This window comes from Erpetoichthys calabaricus, chromosome 3 (genome assembly GCF_900747795.2).
Source record: "Erpetoichthys calabaricus chromosome 3, fErpCal1.3, whole genome shotgun sequence".
NCBI classification, from domain to species: Eukaryota; Metazoa; Chordata; class Cladistia; order Polypteriformes; family Polypteridae; genus Erpetoichthys; species Erpetoichthys calabaricus.
Window position 1 is genome coordinate 19,670,329 of NC_041396.2, and position 18,653 is coordinate 19,688,981.

Here is an 18,653-nt window from a genome sequence, read left to right on the forward strand (position 1 = left end):
TTACAGAGGAACGAAGTTGATGGGGGGTGCCAATTAAAAGAGCTTCAGTTTCAGTGCTGTTCAGCTTGAGGAAGTTCTTGGACATCCAAGCCTTAATCTCATCCAGGCAAGAGGAAATTGTTAATGGAGGTGTAAGAGAAATCGAATCCAGTCTCACATAGAGCTACTCATCATCGGCATAACAGTGGAATGAAATTCCATGCCTGCTGATGATATGACCCAGGGGTAGCATATAGATTTAGAAAAGGTTCGGTCCAAGGACTGATCCTTGTGAGACTCCACAGGTGACAGTGTGGGTACGAGATTTAGCATCCCCCAGGGCCACATACTCAGACCTATCTGTGAGAGTGTAAGTGCCAGTAAGTCCAATTATATAGTGGAGACAATGAAGGAGAATATTATGGTCTACTGTATCAAATGCAGCTGTGAGATCCAGAAGGATAAGGAGTGATGGAGGGCCCTGATCAGCAGAACATCAGGAGGTCATTGGTGACTCTGACTTTTGTTGGCCTTAGTGTATAAGCTTTAACTTTAGTTTGGATATTTAAAAAGTGTTAGAAGTTTTAAACACTAAACTAACAATTTCATGCAAAATATATACTTTTTATGTCAAATCCAAGCTCTTGAGTCTGTAGCCTGCGGTGGACTGGCGCCCTGCCTGGGGTTTGTTTCCTGCCTTGCGCCCTGTTTTGGCTGGGATTGGCTCCAGCAGACCCCCGTGACCCTGTAGTTAGGATATAGCGGGCTGGATAAATCTGTGGCCCTCTTTTATTTTTTTGTAATCTGTATTCTGCTAGTCATTTCAGTATATCTGCATCAATAAGTGGAAGCACTGCATTACTTCATAACAATGGTCAACATCCTATCATAATAATAATAATAATAATAATTCATTACATTTATATAGCGCTTTTCTCAGTACTCAAAGCGCTACCCACACAGGGAGGAACCGGGAAGCGAACCCACAATCTTCCACAGTCTCCTTACTGCAAAGCAGCAGCACTACTACTGCGCCACCTGTGAGGACGTCATTAGCAGGCAGAGTTTATATTACAGTATTTATTATTGCTATAACTGCTTTAAATGCATAATATTCATTGTTATTTAACACTCAGCTGGAGAGGAATAACCAAATCTGTCAATGTGATGTCACTTTATTATTAATTATATAGTAAGCAGATGTGCAACTTTATTAATTCAAGGATTCTGAAAAGTGATGGAAAAAAATTCTCACAATAAATCAGATCAGCATTTCCAGGAGGCAATACGTAGTGTAAACACTGAAAGCAATTTTAATAAAATCAGACTTGTCAGTATGCAATACTCGGGTGTTACGCCGTCTGAATTTCAATGGCTATATGAAATAATAAAAATTCTGCAATCAACTTTACTAGGAAACACGAGGGCCTCCATTATTTAAATAAAGATGGTTCATATGGAGCAAGCTGAACTTTTTCCATTTTGGCAAGACAGTGTTTTGCTTCCACCATGATCGATGATCCATAAACAAAATACTTAACACTCGATTGTGAATTTAGAAGTTATATGTTGCGTTTGCTGCAGGATTACCATTAGATGAGTTTGAGAAAATCAAACTTTTATTACAATTAACTTTTCTTCCCATCAAGACATTTAGCAGATGGTGCCACTTTTGTTTCTGTCATGTCACTTTGTCAATCACTTTCCTTTCTGAGGCTGCATAGAGCATAAATATTTTCATTTTTCAGAATGTCACAAACTTTCCATTAAGACCAAGAGCTAGGCTCTAGCCCAAGTATTTCATGAGGACCAGCAGGCTGCTGAGCTATATGCACTCGACAGTCAGCAGATACTGCAGAGGTCATTCTTCTCCTTTCTAACTGCAATCTGCTTGAAGCTCAGCAGATGTCACTGCTTTTCTTTCTCCCTCCATGCCACACTCTTGATCAGTTTGCCATAAAAATAGATGCAAAATTCAATAACTTCACCAAGGTTGACATAACTAAAAATGTTTGGCTTCACCAGTGCATATCACGTCATAAACTTTCGATTAAGACCGAGATCAAGGTTCTGGCTCCAGTAGCTTGCAAGTAATCATTTGACAGACAGATACAACTTTTAGCATTTTATCTAGATAGATTTATTATTATGTGATTGTGATTTAAACTAGTTCTACTAGACTTTTAGGATTGTTAATGAAGAACACTTTGTGCTTTTCCTTACCGTTGCCTTTGTACTCTAGCAGACCTCCTGGTCCTCGGAAGTCAACCATATCACCAACTTTCAGGCTCTCTAAATATTGTGACATCTTGCCTCCTTCTGGGAAGCTGGGGTGCTTATTTTTGAAGTAGATCTGTGAGTGACAGGAATATGCATTAATTGGTGATAGTGAAGTCGGGGAACATAATCAGATGACAGCAAAACAGGGAAACCAATATGAGATGTGACCAGTCACGCTTAAAAAGCATTACAGCGCTATGCATATGATAAAAATTCAGATTTTTTAATATTTACTACCTCATTTTTGTACTTTTATTAATATATTATTTCTTTTAATGTAATTATTACATTGTGTCCAAGAAACTGTACCTTTATTACTAGGTCAACAAACCCGAAATCATCATCGCTGGACACTGGGGTGTAGGGTCGTACTACAAGATCTCCATTGATCCGTGCCGACAGGTACACGTGTTTGCCTTTAGAAAAGCAGCAAGAGAAAACCAGATGTGAGACTCACGTAAAATACATATTGGGCTGAGCTGAAACTGATACAGATATTCAAAGCAATTTGTGTCTAAATCAAACAGTTGGTTTCCTTTCTTATTTAAACATCTAGTTTTTCCAAGATTTTCCATAGGGTAGGTGTGACGATGCGGGTTCGCTCCATGTTCCCATCTTGTTTCTGGGAGCTCTTGAACCCGACACCGTTGGTAATGTCACCGATGAGCTAGGCAGTGAGGCACAACAATGAAGCAAGGGGATGGTGCAAAAAGTGCCAAAGTGCTTTTATGTAAAACCAACAACAATCAAAAACAAAAGTGTCCAAATAAAGTGCAGTGCATCAAAAAGTCTTCATTAAATAAATAATCCATAAAAACAAGTGAAAGGGTGGAGGTTAAAAAAAAAACCCAATAAATCCTTTAAAAACGCGGTTAAAATAATGGCTGGAAGCTGTCTTTTTAAAATCAACCCGGTGCCTTTCTCTACTGGTGACTCCCCTGCTTCTCCCATCCAGGCTATGCACCAGGAGAGCCACCCTACCTGCACCTGACCTTCTCTCTGCCTTCTCCTGCTGGTCTGTTCGCCTCACCGATCCCTGGCTCTAGTTGGCTTCACTTAACCGCGACTTGGGCCCCCCAGCGACCAGGGCGCTCACGCTGGGTCTTTCATGTCCCAAGTCCCAACTTCCGCTGCCTTCCGCGGCGAGCCACCTTCCTTCCAGTCACTCCCACTCTTCATCAAATGCTCAGTGGGAGCGACCAGAATTGACTGCACCTCGGGTGCCGGCCAAACCCCCAGGCTCACTGCTCAGCTGCATGCGACCCTGCGCTCGCTCGTTTACTCACTCTTGCACTGGCTTTCCTCTCCTTGCTTCCTGCCACCTTCTTCTGCATCCTCTGTTCCGTTCCTTTCCTTCTCTTTTTTCATTCCCCCCTAGCTGCCTCGTGCTTCTATTTATCACGGGGACGTGGATCAGATGTGGCAATTAGCAGCTTCTGGGAACAATTACGGATGCGGATGACTCCTCACCTGTGCACTTAAGTGAGGATCACCCGCTTCACGAATTCCCCAGGAACCGATCCGCTACACTACGACGCCCCCTTTCTAAGCCGCGAAGACGGAGATTATTTATTTAAAAAGTGGCCTTCTTGATGTGAGCTGTGGACCCGCTACACCACAGTAGGCTACAGTGGCACTGGGACCCTGCAAATACCAGAATGATCTACTGAAATGTTGTTACTCGACTCAAAATAAACACTTAATGGATACGCTCTGTATTTTTCAAGTCAAAGTTATTTCTCCACTAATGTGCTATATATGCATTTCCATCCATCCATCCATTTTCCAACCCGCTGAATCCGAACACAGGGTCACGGGGGTCTGCTGGAGCCAATCCCAGGGAACACAGGGCACAAGGCAGGGAACCAATCCCGGGCAGGGTGCCAACCCACCGCAGGACACACACAAACACACCCACACACCAAGCACACACTAGGGCCAATTTGGAATCACCAATCCACCTAACCTGCATGTCTTTGGACTGTGGGAGGAAACCCACGCAGACACGGGGAGAACATGCAAACTCCACGCAGGGTGGACCCGGGAAGCGAACCCAGGTCTCCTAACTGCGAGGCAGCAGCGCTACCACTGCGCCACCGTGCCGCCCTATATATGCATTTGACATGCAAAATTGTATTCTAAAATTAATTGCTTTCTATAAACATAAAAGAGTATTTCTTTCCCACACAAGTGCTTTACATTGTAGTCTATGGGGCAAGCAGGAAAAGCTTAAAGACTTACCAAATACATCCATGTTTTTAAGCTAAGACAGTTGTTGAGTATTGATCCACATCTTGTGATTACACACACATTTGTAAAATCTCTCTATATATAAAATCCAACATCTGTCTGTCAGTCCGCTTTTCGCGTGAGAACTACTTAACGGATTTAGATCGGGTTTTTTTCTAAAAATTTGCTTGAACATTCCAGTTGATTTTGCGACTTCTCTCATCGCACCAAGTATCAAGGAATTCACTTGCAGGAGCGATATATTTGCGCTAATCTGTGATGGAGGCTGCGAGCCGAGGGGGAAGCGTGACGTCAGGAGCGGGGAGCCGGGTGGGGCTCTCCTCACTCACGCGCCAGCCTCCGTTTGAGTCGCTCTGCTTCTGTCCACGTTTTGGAGCGGACCTTGCTGCACCTAGCTAGCGATGCCTGTTTGCTTATTGATTTTTAAAGTTTGTCCTCTTTCACTACTATGTGGGTGGAGCCGCGGGGGACAGCTAGTAGTTTATATATGTGCATTTTGAACACAAAACACCAATAGTATGAGATTCAGCCATTTTAAAAGAAGACCATTTGTGTTTGATACCTAAGCACTTAGTTTAGAGGGGGCCTGGTATCCCTGCAGATTTTATTTTTTTCTCCAGCCGTCTGGAGTTTTTTTTTTTTGGTTTTTCTGTCCTCCCTGGCCATCGGACCTTACTTTTATTCTATGTTACGGGGGTCTGCTGGAGCCAATCCTGCAAAGCAGGAAATAAACCCCGGGCAGGGTGCCAGCCCACCGCAGGGAGCACACACGCACACACCAAGCACACACTAGGGACAATTTAGAATCGCCAATGCACCCAACCTGCACGTCTTTGGACTGTGGGAGGAAACCCACGCAGGCATGGGGAGAACATGCAAACTCCACGCAGGGAGGACCAGGGAAGCGAACCTCAGGTCTCCTTACAGCGCTACCACTGCACCACTGTGGCACCCGGTCTATTGTAATTAGTGTTCCCTAATTCTATTTTCTTATTTATTTTGTCTTTTTTCTCCTTCATCATGTGAAGCTCTTTGAGCGACATCATTTGTATGAAAATGTGCTATAGAAATTTGTTGTTGTTGTTGCCTTCCTGCATAATGACCTTTCACCTCCCCTGAGGGCATGGTTTACTTCCGACAGACCAAACCACAGTATATGTTTTGTGCCACATGGCTGGTTTTGGTTTTCAATTTACTTCCACACTTATGTGGGGATTCACACAGTCCTTACTGGCGAGAAAACGTATACCAGGAATATACAATAAAATGCGGATTTCCAGATCCCTTTTGTTGTCACAAACATGCATCAAAAACATGGCAGGCCCAGCAGATCAATACTCAACAACTGTCTTGGCTTAAAAAATGGTAAGTTTTTAAGTTTTTCCTTCATTTCCCATACCTTCCATTGTAAAGTGGCAGAGATATTTTTTTTAACGTTATAGAAAGTGCTTAATGTTAGAACACGATCTCGCGCGGCAAATGCATATACAGTAGAACATCTGGTCACAAACGTTTCCAAACACGCACAAATCGAGTTTCGATCAAAAAGTTTGCCAAAATTTGGCATCTGTTCACGACCACACGCTCTGGTGGCAAACAAAAACACTGGCGGCCAGTTTCCCTAAGCACGTTCGTATGCGCCAATGATTTGCCATTCTCCATTTCCCATTTTCTTTTGTTTGCGTATACAGGGCCTAACAAAGCAGCTGATGTTGCCAAAGGAGTTACAATGTTAACCACGCAGAGGCCTCAAGTGCTGGAAGAGGTGGAAAAACTGGTGCTAGTGTGATTGAACGAGAAACAACTTGCAGGGGATAGCGTAAGTGAGGCGATCATATGTGCAAAAACCAAGAAGATTCATGGCGATTTGCTGAAAAAAAATCGAGTGGCGAAGGTGAGGAATTTAAAGCCAGTAGAGGATGGTGTGAAAAGTTTCGCAAGAGAAGTGGCATTTGATTTTTTTTCCCTGCGCTTAAAACTCATAAAAAAAGTGTTTACAGCAAGCGGTTCGTAAGGGTCTAGCGCAAACTCTTACAATGTTAGTTTTCTCTGTTGTTCAATGTTTTTACATTTAGTTTACTATTACACTGTGCATTCATTGTTATATATAACAATTTTTGTGCTTAAAAAAATATATATTTACATACAGTTCGTGCGGTCTGGAACGGATTAATTGTATTTACATACAATCTTATGGGGAAATTATGTTCGGGTCGCGACCAAATCTGGTCGCATCCAGAGTTTTGGAACGAAGTCGTGACCAGAGGTACCTCTGTATTGTATACAATGTGTGCAAAAAAAACAACTTCAATTTGAAAAATACCAATCATTTAACATTCTAAAATTATAGTACTAATTAATAAAAAACGTAAAAACAACTGCCAACATGTACGACACATCTAGAGTGTAAAAAATGGTAAAGTTAACATTTGTTGAACATTTTATATGTTTTGCACCTCATAAAACTGAGCAAAGGGTTGACCAATAGCTTTTATTTTGAAGAAGGGAAAACTCCTGGAGGAACACAAATCTATTTCTTTAAATATAAGATATTGTCAAAGAGGCTCAGTTAAATTTAAGCAGCCTGGAATTTTATATTTGCTAGGCCAAGAAATGTGAAAGGATACTAGGGAAATATCACTTCTTGACAGCAACCATATAAAAATAAGGCATTTTATTCTAATAGGATTCACAAACTGCTCACAAAAAAAAACATTTTCAGTTGCAGAGACTGCAAACGTACGTGTAGTTTGTCAATGATGGGTATACTGTACAGGGTTAATGTTTTACTTTTTACTCATAGCTACCGTGGCCACCAGGGGGAGCTCCCCAAACCCGAACGCAACAGACACAAGGCACAAGTCCAGCAACACAAAGGCTTTATTCAGTGGGAAACGCTTCCACAATTGTTTCCCACTAATGCATGGTACAATACAGAACAATAAACAGCACACAGCAATGCATTTTCTTCTTTCTTTTTTTCTCTTTTGCCTCCACTCCTCCTCTAGCAAGCATCATCTCTCTTCCTCCCGACTGAAGAGAGGCATTGCCTTTTATGCTGCGCCTGGGAGCAATTCAGGTGGCCCATCAGTATTATCTGGAAGTACCCCCAAGGTGTGGTGAAAACCCAAAGTAGGGCTCTGTAGCTCCTCCATGAAACCCAACAGGGCTGTGCCAAACTCCAACTTTCATAGAGCCGTGTGGGAATCCGAGGAACTGCTGCATCCCAGTGTCCTGTGCACATCTGCTCTCCACGTCTTTCCAGTATTATCGGCTGCCCAACCAGGAAAGTGCCCCGGACGACTGTCACACTGCTAAGCAACCCAGTGGTTTCTGAACTACCTGTGCTTATCCCTTGCATTACTGACAGAGTACATGCAACCAATAATAATATCCTATTATGTGCTTGTAAAACATCTGGAAGCACAGACGTGAAGACCATTCCATTAGCTGCTTGCCCTTAAGTCAAAACCGTGGTTTAGGTTCTGTTGTAATAATCATAAAAATCACATCTTGATAAATCCATCCATCTATCCATCCATTCTCTTCCGCTTATCCGACGTCGGGTCGCGGGGGCAGCAGCTTGAGCAGAGAAGCTCAGACTTCCCTCTCTCCGGCCACTTCTTCTAGCTCTTCTGGGAGAATCCCGAGGCATTCCCAGGCCAGCCGGGAGACATAGTCCCTCCAGCGTGTCCTGGGTCTTCCCCGGGGCCTCCTCCCGGTTGGACGTGCCTAGAACACCTCACCAGGGAGGCGTCCAGGAGGCATCCTGATCAGATTCCCGAGCCACCTCATCTGACTCCTCTCGATGTGGAGGAGCAGCGGCTCTACTCTGAGCCCCTCCCGGATGACTGAGCTTCTCACCTTATCTTTAAGGGAGAGCCCAGACACCCTGCGGAGAAAACTCATTTCAGCCGCTTGTATTCGCGATCTCGTTCTTTCGGTCACTACCCATAGCTCATGACCATAGGTGAGGGTAGGAACATACATTGACTGGTAAATTGAGAGCTTCGCCTTGCGGCTCAGCTCCTTTTTCACCACGACAGACTGATGCAGAGCTCGCATTACTGCAGATGCCGCACCGATCCGCCTGTCGATCTCACGCTCCATTCTTCCCTCATTCATGAACAAGATCCCGAGATACTTGAACTCCTCCACTTGGGGCAGGATCTCGCTCCCAACCCTGAGAGGGCACTCCACCCTTTTCCAGCTGAGGACCATGGTCTCGGATTTGGAGGTGCTGATTCCCATCCCAGCCGCTTCACACTCAGCTGCAAACCGATCCAGAGGGAGCTGAAGATCACGGCCTGATGAAGCAAACAGGACAACATCATCTGCAAAAAGCAGTGACCCAATCCTGAGTCCACCAAACCGGACCCCCTCAACGCCCTGGCTGCGCCTAGAAATTCTGTCCATAAAAGTTATGAACAGAATTGGTGACAAAGGGCAGCCCTGGCGGAGTCCAACTCTCACTGGAAACGGGTTCGACTTACTGCCGGCAATGCGGACCAAGCTCTGGCACCGATCGTACAGGGACCGAACAGCCCTTATCAGGGGGGCCGGTACCCCATACTCCCAGAGCACCCCCCACAGGATTCCCCAAGGGACACGGTCGAACGTCTTTTTCAAGTCCACAAAACACATGTAGACTGGTTGGGCAAACTCCCATGCACCCTCCAGGACCCTGCTAAGGGTGTAGAGCTGGTCCACTGTTCCGCGACCAGGACGAAAACTTATTATTATCTTGATAAATAGATAATCTAAATAAAATTAACATATTAAAAAGGCAAATTGGAAACTATGTAAAATCTTGGGACAGAACTCTGGAAATCAACATGGAAATTGATCAATCTAATCAATCAGAATGTTCAAAAAGAAAGACATTGCACTGACACTTTATAGGCGTTGATGGGATGGCATCTTTTGCATCTCTTTTTATAAGCATCTTTTTGAGGATTATGGGAACAGCCTTCTCTTTTAATAAATATACTTTACTTCAAGGTGACTTACATCAATGTTTATCCCTCCATGCACCCACAACCAAAATGTATGCTCAACACAGAAAAGCCATCGCTTACCAACAGGCAGTCCTAGAATGTGTTTTGGGGAAGGCAGGGCAAATCGAAACCTCCTAGTGTTGTGATTAACAACCTGTAAAAGACAACATCTTCAGATTAATCTAACCTAATTTTCTCCATCAAAGTTCCCAAGAGCTACTTTTTTTCCCCCGTCATAAAAGGTAAAAATCATAAACATAAGAAAACTGGATCACGGGAATACTCATCTTAGAGCTTGTCATATGATGCAGGTACTCCATTTCCTGTATAAAAATCAAAGTTCTACTTAATACCTAACACAAGTCACTACCTTCCCCTGAGGACACCCCAAACATCACCTCCATCAGCCTGTCCCAAAACTCATCTTTTTCTTTATCGGTGGTCAAACAGTTAAAGGGAAAAGTGGAAGTTTCTGTGCTGAAGGTGGGAATACAGCAGCGCTCATTGCTGGTTTGATCCTTTATGTGACAGAGATGGATAAGGATTGCCATGGGAGTTCTTGCACGCTGATGGATTTTGTATTGATGGCAAAAAGTGAAGAAGAACTGAATGAGAAGATACTGAAGAGAAAAGCTAATTTGGGCACAAAAGGCCCCAAGGTAAAATGCAAGAAAGACAAATGTCATGGTCTGGTGTACATTTTTACAAGAGTTGTTTCTGGGAAAGTAGGGAAGCTCTGTTACATAGGTGACATGTTGAGTGCAGATGAACGCTGTGTGATAGATGGCTGGGAACTTTGCCCGGCCGGGACGCCCTTCTGAAGAGAGGACAGGGGGAGTGGACATATCACTGGGACACAAGGGGGCAGCCCCCCTGGTTAACATCTGGGCCACTTGACTGGAGCTTAGAAGCTCCACCCTGCACCGGCCCTTGGCCACCACCAGAGGGCGCCTGGACAGTTCCGGAGCCGTGGTCACAGTTTGGACAACTGTGTCTTTCAGGAAGTGTTCACCCATCAATGAATAATTCTGCTATGCTGCGGGTTGGCTAGTACTGCATAAATCTAATTAGATAAGTACCACTATTCTAAATTAGAGTGACCTCAAAAACCTGTGTAATACGGCACAGTCTCAGGGATGTATGATGATTTTGGGCCAGCACATGCAGACCACTGAGCATACTAATGAAGATATTTAAACAGACAATGTCTATTTAGGAAACTTAATCCTTCAGAATAAATCACAATGCTCCTCTTATTGACTAATAATTCCAAATGTTGCTGTATCCTTTTAGTCACACTACAGTAATGTCATCTTATTTACTGTTTAACAGAGTCGTTTTATCTTGTCATTTACTCTGGCAAGTCCATACCTCTTTGTCAATAAGTCGCAGAAGGTACTTCACTGCAGGGTCCATCAAAGTCACCTGAGCCTTTCTTCGTGACAGAAAATAGCTTCCAAGAAAGTAGCCCAGCGTGGACAGGATCACCACGCCTGCTGCCATCAAGGCACCTGTTGTCTGCAGAGAAGAAAAAAACAAAACACCAGGGTAAAGTGCTCATGTCAGAACTCTGAATCCCAGCTAATAAATTAACCTTTTTGACGCCATGCACCTCTAGAAAAGGTCTGATTTACGTTCACACTCTCTAAAAAAGTAATATCACATTTAAAGAGGAAGAAATCAAATTTCTAATTTTTGACCCACAAATTGAACCACATACAGTACTGCAGAGTAATTACAGAGTAATGGGGATTGTGGAAGAGAGGTGAAGAAGAGAGTGCGGGCAGGGTGGTGTGGCACCCGGATGGGGCTCACGCCCGGCCGGGACGCCCAGGAAGACAGGAGGAGGGCTCATTCCTCCTCCAGACCGCGAGGGGGCGTCCGCCCTGGTTGTATTGGTGGCCACGTGTACAGGGCTTGGAAGTTCTACCCTGTAGGGGCCCGTGGCCACCGCCAGGGGGTGCCCTGATGCCTTGGGGACCCTGGACCCCAGCGCTTCCACCACACCTGGAAGTGCTGGGGGGAAGAGAAGAGGGGACACCCGGAGTGCTTCCGGGTACACAGCCGACACTTCCGCCACACTGGGGAGTGCCGGTGGAAGATTGCCGGGGAGCACCTGGAGCACATCCGGGTGTGTATAAATGGGGCCGCCTCCCTCCAGTCATTGACAAGAGTCGGGAGGAAGGCAAGGAGGCGGCCTGAAGAGAGAGAAGGCATTGTTGCGTGGCCAGGACTTTGGGGTTTGCGGGCACTTGGAATTTGTAAATAGTATGTATAATAAACATGTGTTTGGTGACATTTGCGTGTCTGCCTGTCTGTGTCCGAGCCAGTCTCCACAGTGGAATGGGTGGAGAAGAGTGTCAGGAGTGATTTGTGACAGACGGGTATCAGCAACAGTGAAAGGGAAGGTCTACAAGACGGTAGTGAGACCAGCTGTGTTATATGGGCTGGAGACGGTGGCACTGACCAGAAAGCAGGAGACAGAGCTGGAGGTGGCAGAGTTAAAGATGTTAAGATTTGCATTGGGTGTGACGAGGATGGACAGGATTAGAAATGAGGACATTAGAGGGCAGCTCAGGTGGGACAGTTGGGAGACAAAGTCAGAGAGGCGAGATTGTGTTGGTTTGGACATGTGCAGAGGAGAGATGCTGGGTATATTGGGAGAAGGGTACAAAGGATAGAGCTGGCAGGCAAGAGGAGCAGAGGAAGGCCTAAGAGAAGGTTTATGGATGTGGTGAGAGAGGACATGCAGGTGATGGGTGTAACAGAACAAGATGACGAGGTGGACAGGAAGATATGGAAGATGATGATCCGCTGTGGTGACCCCTAACGGAAGCAGCCGAAAGAAGAAGACGACAGTACTGCAGGTGAACAAATTGAACTAAAAAATAAAATTTAAATATAAATTTGAGTAATTTACTTTTATAAATATCAAACTTGCATATGGGTCCCCTATTAAGCTTCTAGACACTTGATTGACAATCTAGAGTTTGTGGTATCCTGTGAAGTGCCAGCATTGCGAGGAAATGACACACGATCAACAATTCAGATGTTTGGGAGATTGGAGACCCCCGTGAAGCAATGGGTTGCTAGGGCGCTATGAAGCAATGAACCACAGTTGACGAGCTTTCTCCCCCCCGATAACACTTGCACTGCAGTTCATAAACAGATGCACCGCACAGTTAAAATTGCTGCACTACTACTGCCAGGACCACCAGCAGGAGAAATGGGCTGAGTGTAAGCAGCAAGTGTTGTATCTAATTCAGTCCCCCTTGAGGCAAAAATGTCAATCAAACCTCGAAATCGGTGACGTTTCACACTTGCGCAGAAATCAATACTAGACCTCGCCCTTCTGTACGGATCACTACAAGGGTCCAAATCGCATTCTCTTCAAAAAAGTTACTCGCCATTACAAACACACCACGCGCAGCAAGGGTAGAAGCGCAAAATGCACCGGAGATTCTCACCTTGAAAGAAGGCTCTAGGAGTCGAAGGATTGGCAAACAGAGTAATTAGTTTTATTGCAATAAACAATAAGGTGGACTCAACCCAATCAAGCTGAGCCCCAAACAAGCCAAACATTGCAGTACTGTATATATAACCATTTCTTCATCACCCTGGCCTCACTTGAAGCGGCTCATTCGCTGTTTACCCTGACTCCCTACTCCAGCTGGCCCCTCTCAGGCCTTTCCTGTGGCCACCAATATTTCTTGTAACTTGCCACTCAGTATTATTCCTTGCTACCCTTATTTCCTAACCGGTTCCCAACCAGCTTGTGTTCCCCCTTTTCCGAGCTCGGGCTGACCCCGTTCATCATTCTCGCCCTTCTCTGTTAATTTAGGGCTATTAAATATTGGTGGCTTCTCTCTGAAATCAGTCTAAAAAGAAATATGGCGCATGGCTTTATTGATTAATTACTTAGCATACTTGATTCATGTAAAAGTTCATATTAAGTTTAATTCTCATAGAAGTTCATATTAAGTTTCTACTCGTGTTAATACATGACCTTTTATTTTCCATAGATAGATAGATAGATAGATAGATAGATAGATAGATAGATAGATAGATAGATAGATAGATAGATAGATAGATAGATAGATAGATAGATAGATAGATAGATAGATACTTTATTAATCCCAAGGGGAAATTCACATACTCCAGCAGCAGCATACTGATAAAGAACAATGTTAAATTAAAGAGTAATAACAATGCCGATAACAATGTAGGTATACAGACAGACAATATCTTTGTATAATTTTAACGTTTACCCCCCCGGGTGGAATTGAAGAGTCGCATAGTTTGGGGGAGGAACGATCTCCTCAGTCTGTCAGTGGAGCAGGACGGTGACAGCAGTCTGTCGCTGAAGCTGCTCCTCTGTCTGGAGATGATCCTGTTCAGTGGATTCTTCATGATTGACAGGAGTCTGCTCAGCGCCCGTCGCTCTGCCACGGATGTCAAGCTGTCCAGCTCCATGCCTACAATAGAGCCTGCCTACCTCACCAGTTTGTCCAGGCGTGAGGCGTCCCTCTTCTTTATGCTGCCTCCCCAGCACACCACTGCGTAGAAGAGGGCACTCGCCACAACCGCCTGATAGAACATCTGCAGCATCTTATTGCAGATGTTGAAGGACGCCAGCCTTCGTCCTTTCTTACACAGAGCATCAGTATTGGCAGTCCAGTCCAATTTATCATCCAGCTGCACACCCAGGTATTTATAGGTTTGCACCATCTGCACACAGTCACCTCTGATGATCACGGGGTCCATGAGGGGTACAGGCCTCCTAAAATCCACCACCAGCTCCTTGGTTTTGCTGGTGTTCAGTGTAGGTGGTTTGAGTCGCACCATTTAACAAAGTCCTTGAAGTTCCTATACTCCTCCTCCTGCCCACTCCTGATGCAGCCCACGATAGCAGTGTCGTCAGCGAACTTTTGCACATGGCAGGACTCCGAGTTGATTTGGAAGTCCGATGTATATAGACTGAACAGGACCGGAGAAAGTACAGTCCTCTGCGGCGATCCTGTGTTCCTAACCACAATGTTCATATAATAAACCCATGAGAATGTGTATTTCCGCGGCTCATTCACAGGTGACAATTCCGCACACAATGCTTGATTTGTTTTCATATCACAGAACAGGAGGCCAATAAATGACCTACGAATGACGGCACACTGCAAGATGCCGACTGCACTACGATAAAGTTGGACAACGCACCTTACTCAATTTTGGTGAATCGCAATGTGGCCTTCCTCTTTGATTGCACCCCCAGGTTGGTAGCCCCTGTTTTAAATCAAAATGTAGTTAGGGACTGAACCAAGAAGTAAACTTTATATGTACAGTCATATGAAAATGTTTGGGAACCCCTCGTAATTCTTTGGATTTTTGTTTCTCATTGGCTGAGCTTTCAAAGTAGCAACTTTCTTTTAATATATGACATGCCTTATGGAAACAGTAGGATTTCAGCAGTGACATTACGTTTACTGGATTAACAGAAAATATTCAATATGCATCATAACAAAATTAGGCAGGTGCATAAATGTGGGCACCCCAACAGAGATATGACATCAATACTTAGTTGAGCCTCCTTTTGTAAATCTAACAGCCTCTAGACGCTGTCCTCCTATAGCCTCTGATGAGTGTCTGGATTCTGGATGGAGGTATTGTTGACCATTCTTCATACAAAATCTCTCCAGTTCAGTTCAATTTGATGGCTGACGAGCATGGACAGCCTGCTTCAAATCATCCCATAGATTTTCGATGATATTCAAGTCAGGGGACTGTGATGGCCATTCCAGAACATTGTACTTCTCCCTCTGCATGAATGTCTTTGTAGATTTCCAACTGTGTTTTGGGTCATTGTCTTGTTGGAATATCCAACCGCTGCGTAACTTCAACTTTGTGACTGATGCTTGAACATTATCCTGAAGAATTTGTTGATATTGGGTTGAATTCATGAGACCCTCGTCTTTAACAAGGGCCCCAGTCCCTGAACTAGCCACACAGCCCCACAGCATGATGGAACCTCCACCAAATTTGACAGTAGGTAGCAGGTGTTTTTCTTGGAATGCGATGTTCTTCTTCCGCCATGCAAAGTGCTTTTTGTTCTGACCAAATAACTCAAATTTTGACTCATCAGTCCAAAGCACTTTGTTCCTAAATGAATCTGGCTTGTCTAAATGAGCATTGGCAAACAACAAGCGACTCTGTTTGTGGCGTGAGTGCAGAAAGGGCTTCTTTCTCATCACCCTGCCATACAGATGTTCTTTGTGCAAATTGCGCTGAATTGTAGAACAATGTACAGATACACCATCTGCAGAAAGATGTTCTTGCAGGTCTTTGGAGGTGATCTGTGGATTGTCTGTCACCATTCCCACAATCCTGCTCATATGCCGCTCCTGTATTTTTCTTGGCCTGCCAGACCTGCTGGATTTAACAGCAACTGTGCCTGTGGCCTTCCATTTCCTGATTCCATTCCTTACAGTTGAAACTGACAGTTTAAACCTCTGAGATGGCTTTTTGTAGCCTTCCCCTAAACCAGGAGACTCAACAATCTGTTTTCAGATCTTTGGAGAGTTGTTTTGAGGATCCCATGCTGTCCCTCTTCAGAGGAGAGTCAAAGGAGCACAACTTGTAATTGACCACCTTAAATACCTTTATATCTCATGATTGTACACACCTGTCTATGAAGTTCAAGGCTTGACAAGCTCATCCCACCAATTTGGTGTTGTAAGTAATCAGCATTGAGCAGTGACAGGCATTCAAATCAGTACAATGACAACGGGACCCACATTTGTGCACAGCCAGTTTTTCACATTTGATTTAATTTCATACAACTAAATACTGCGTCACTAAAAATCTTTGTTCGGAAAACACCGCAGTACTCAGATGTTCCTAGGAAATGAAAGACAGACCACTGTTATCTTTTTATTGAAAGGAGAGTCAATTATTATGCAGGCTGAGAGGGGTTCCCAAACTTTTTCATATGACAGTATGAACAGCACACTGCAAATGTGCGAGTGACATGAGCGTCACTTTCAGATTCCCAGAATCCCTTTCGGTTTCACTGAACGTTTCAATTTCACTACCTGAAGACACATTCACTGCTGATGAGAGGCTTTTTTTATGACATGCCAATACGAGGCTAGGACAAGACGCATATACACTGTTGCCCGAGTAACGCTTGGCCCTAATGCTGTTGGCACTATTAAAAGGAAGTTGCTACTTTGAAAGCTCAGCCAATGAGAAACAAAAATCCAAAGAATTAAGAGGGGTTCCCAAACTTTTTCATATGACTGTATTATTATTCATCATCATTATTTGTATCACTATTATACTTTCTACAATTCTGACGTTGGACTTTTAGTGTTTGGCACTTTTTACAGCAGAAAGATGAGGTTTAGAAAAAAATGTCTTTTTTAAAGCCAAATAATGCAACGCTAAGGAGGATACATGTCACTGCCAACTGATCTTACCCATATGGAACTGTGAGAACCATATGAACATAACATCCATCTGCTTAGTCTTGTTCAGTGTTGCAGGGGTGAGGGGGCATGGAGGATATCCAAGGAACATCAGGGGCAAGACTGGAAAAAGTTCTGGAGAAGGTGACCTCCTATCGGCAAGACTGGAAAAAGTTCTGGAGAAGGTGACCTCCTATCACACAGACCCACTCATGCAAACTTAGAAACACAAATTAACCTGACGTGCATGTAAAACCGCTATCACCCTAAGGCCAGGTTTATACTTCACGCGACGCGACCTTCAGCGGATGCTACTGCTATGCAAGCATTGCACTGTTTATACAATGGTCCAGATCTAATTATGCAACTGTTTAACTGACAACCGTCTCCCCGCCATTTTGGAATGCAGGGCAGGTGCTGCCATCTATCGGCAACAAAAAGAATTTTAAGTGAAATCTCTATGTGCAGGGCAGGTGCTGTGAATTCTCTATGTAATAAACTTAATAAGTTATAGCGTAATGAAAATTGCATAATTAGATCTGGACCACCCTATACTTGTGCGTGTTCTTTACGTAAATCTGGAAGATTCCACCAGGTGGCAGTGCGAGATATCATCACGGTGAGAAAACATTCGGCTTCACTGTGTTGTGAATTTCCGGAAACACCCATTAAATTCCGAGGACACTTTGCCACAATATCTCTGAAAAGGATGTTTAATGATTACATCCATCAATCCAGGGATGTGCCCATTCCAGCAAGTATCAGGTGCGAGAAAGAAACAAATTTCCTGGACGGGGCATCAGCTCATTGTAAGGTGAATACAAACACACACATCCGCTGGTGTCATTTTAATGTCACCAAATCCCCAAACCTTCATGCCTTTGGAAGGAAACGGGAACATAGTGTGGAAACCCACCAGGAAAACATGCAAACTCCAGGCAGGGAACACAAGGGACGTGACTCCCTGCGAGACAGCAGCGCTACCGCTCTGCCACCGTGTCACCACAACATGTGTGATTATGATCAGTATTTAAATGAAGTTAACGACTTATTTGTAAAATGTAATATACATACTTTAATACATTTCATCATGAAAATGATACCAAGTATAAATCTAAGGATTCTATTGTGCAGAGAGTTGCAATATCATAAATGTAATGTGTTCTGTGTGGTGATCGCTGCCTGCCGCTGCTGTCAGGTCAGGAGGAAGCCCCAGAAGCTCGTAGCCATTAACAACTGGGTCGGTTTTAAGACGACATTTACGACGGTCTGCTTTAATGATAAAGTAAACCACGAGGTTAACGTGGACATTTCGAGATTAAAGCCGACATTTCCACTTTAATCATAAAATACACCTTTTCACCATATTCTTAATTTTTTTTTTCTGTGGCTCAGATAAAGTGTTGTACATTCTGATGCTGTTTTGAAGATGCAAATAAAAAAAGACTGCACAGAAGATGGTATGTGAGAGTTTTAAAATGTAGCGTGTCATTACGATGGGGAATTTGCGATGCTTGAATACAAAAGCATCACAAATGCATCTGTATGTCGGCATTTTGCTTCACCACATCGAACCATTCATCAAACATCGAAGCATGCACATCGATCTGGTAGGATCTGCAAAGCGGCTTTCTGTCACATGTAAATAGTGAACGGAGACTCTGACGTCACGTTCCGACTCGATCACACT

The 18,653-nt window shown here is 44.1% G+C and overlaps 1 protein-coding gene across 2 annotated transcripts in view; it reads right to left on the minus strand.

The window, feature by feature from the left end:
* LOC114647789 (NADH-cytochrome b5 reductase 3) overlaps positions 1-18,653 on the minus strand; it is a 71,235-nt gene that overhangs the window by 29,436 nt on the left and 23,146 nt on the right. For both annotated transcript variants that reach the window (XM_028796426.2, XM_028796427.2), the window contains exons 2-5: positions 10,878-11,024; positions 9,588-9,660; positions 2,569-2,675; positions 2,203-2,332 (exon numbers count right to left, since the gene is read on the minus strand). In XM_028796426.2, the coding sequence (XP_028652259.2) occupies positions 2,203-2,332; positions 2,569-2,675; positions 9,588-9,660; positions 10,878-11,024 (457 nt within the window). The remainder of the gene's footprint in view (positions 1-2,202; positions 2,333-2,568; positions 2,676-9,587; positions 9,661-10,877; positions 11,025-18,653) is intronic.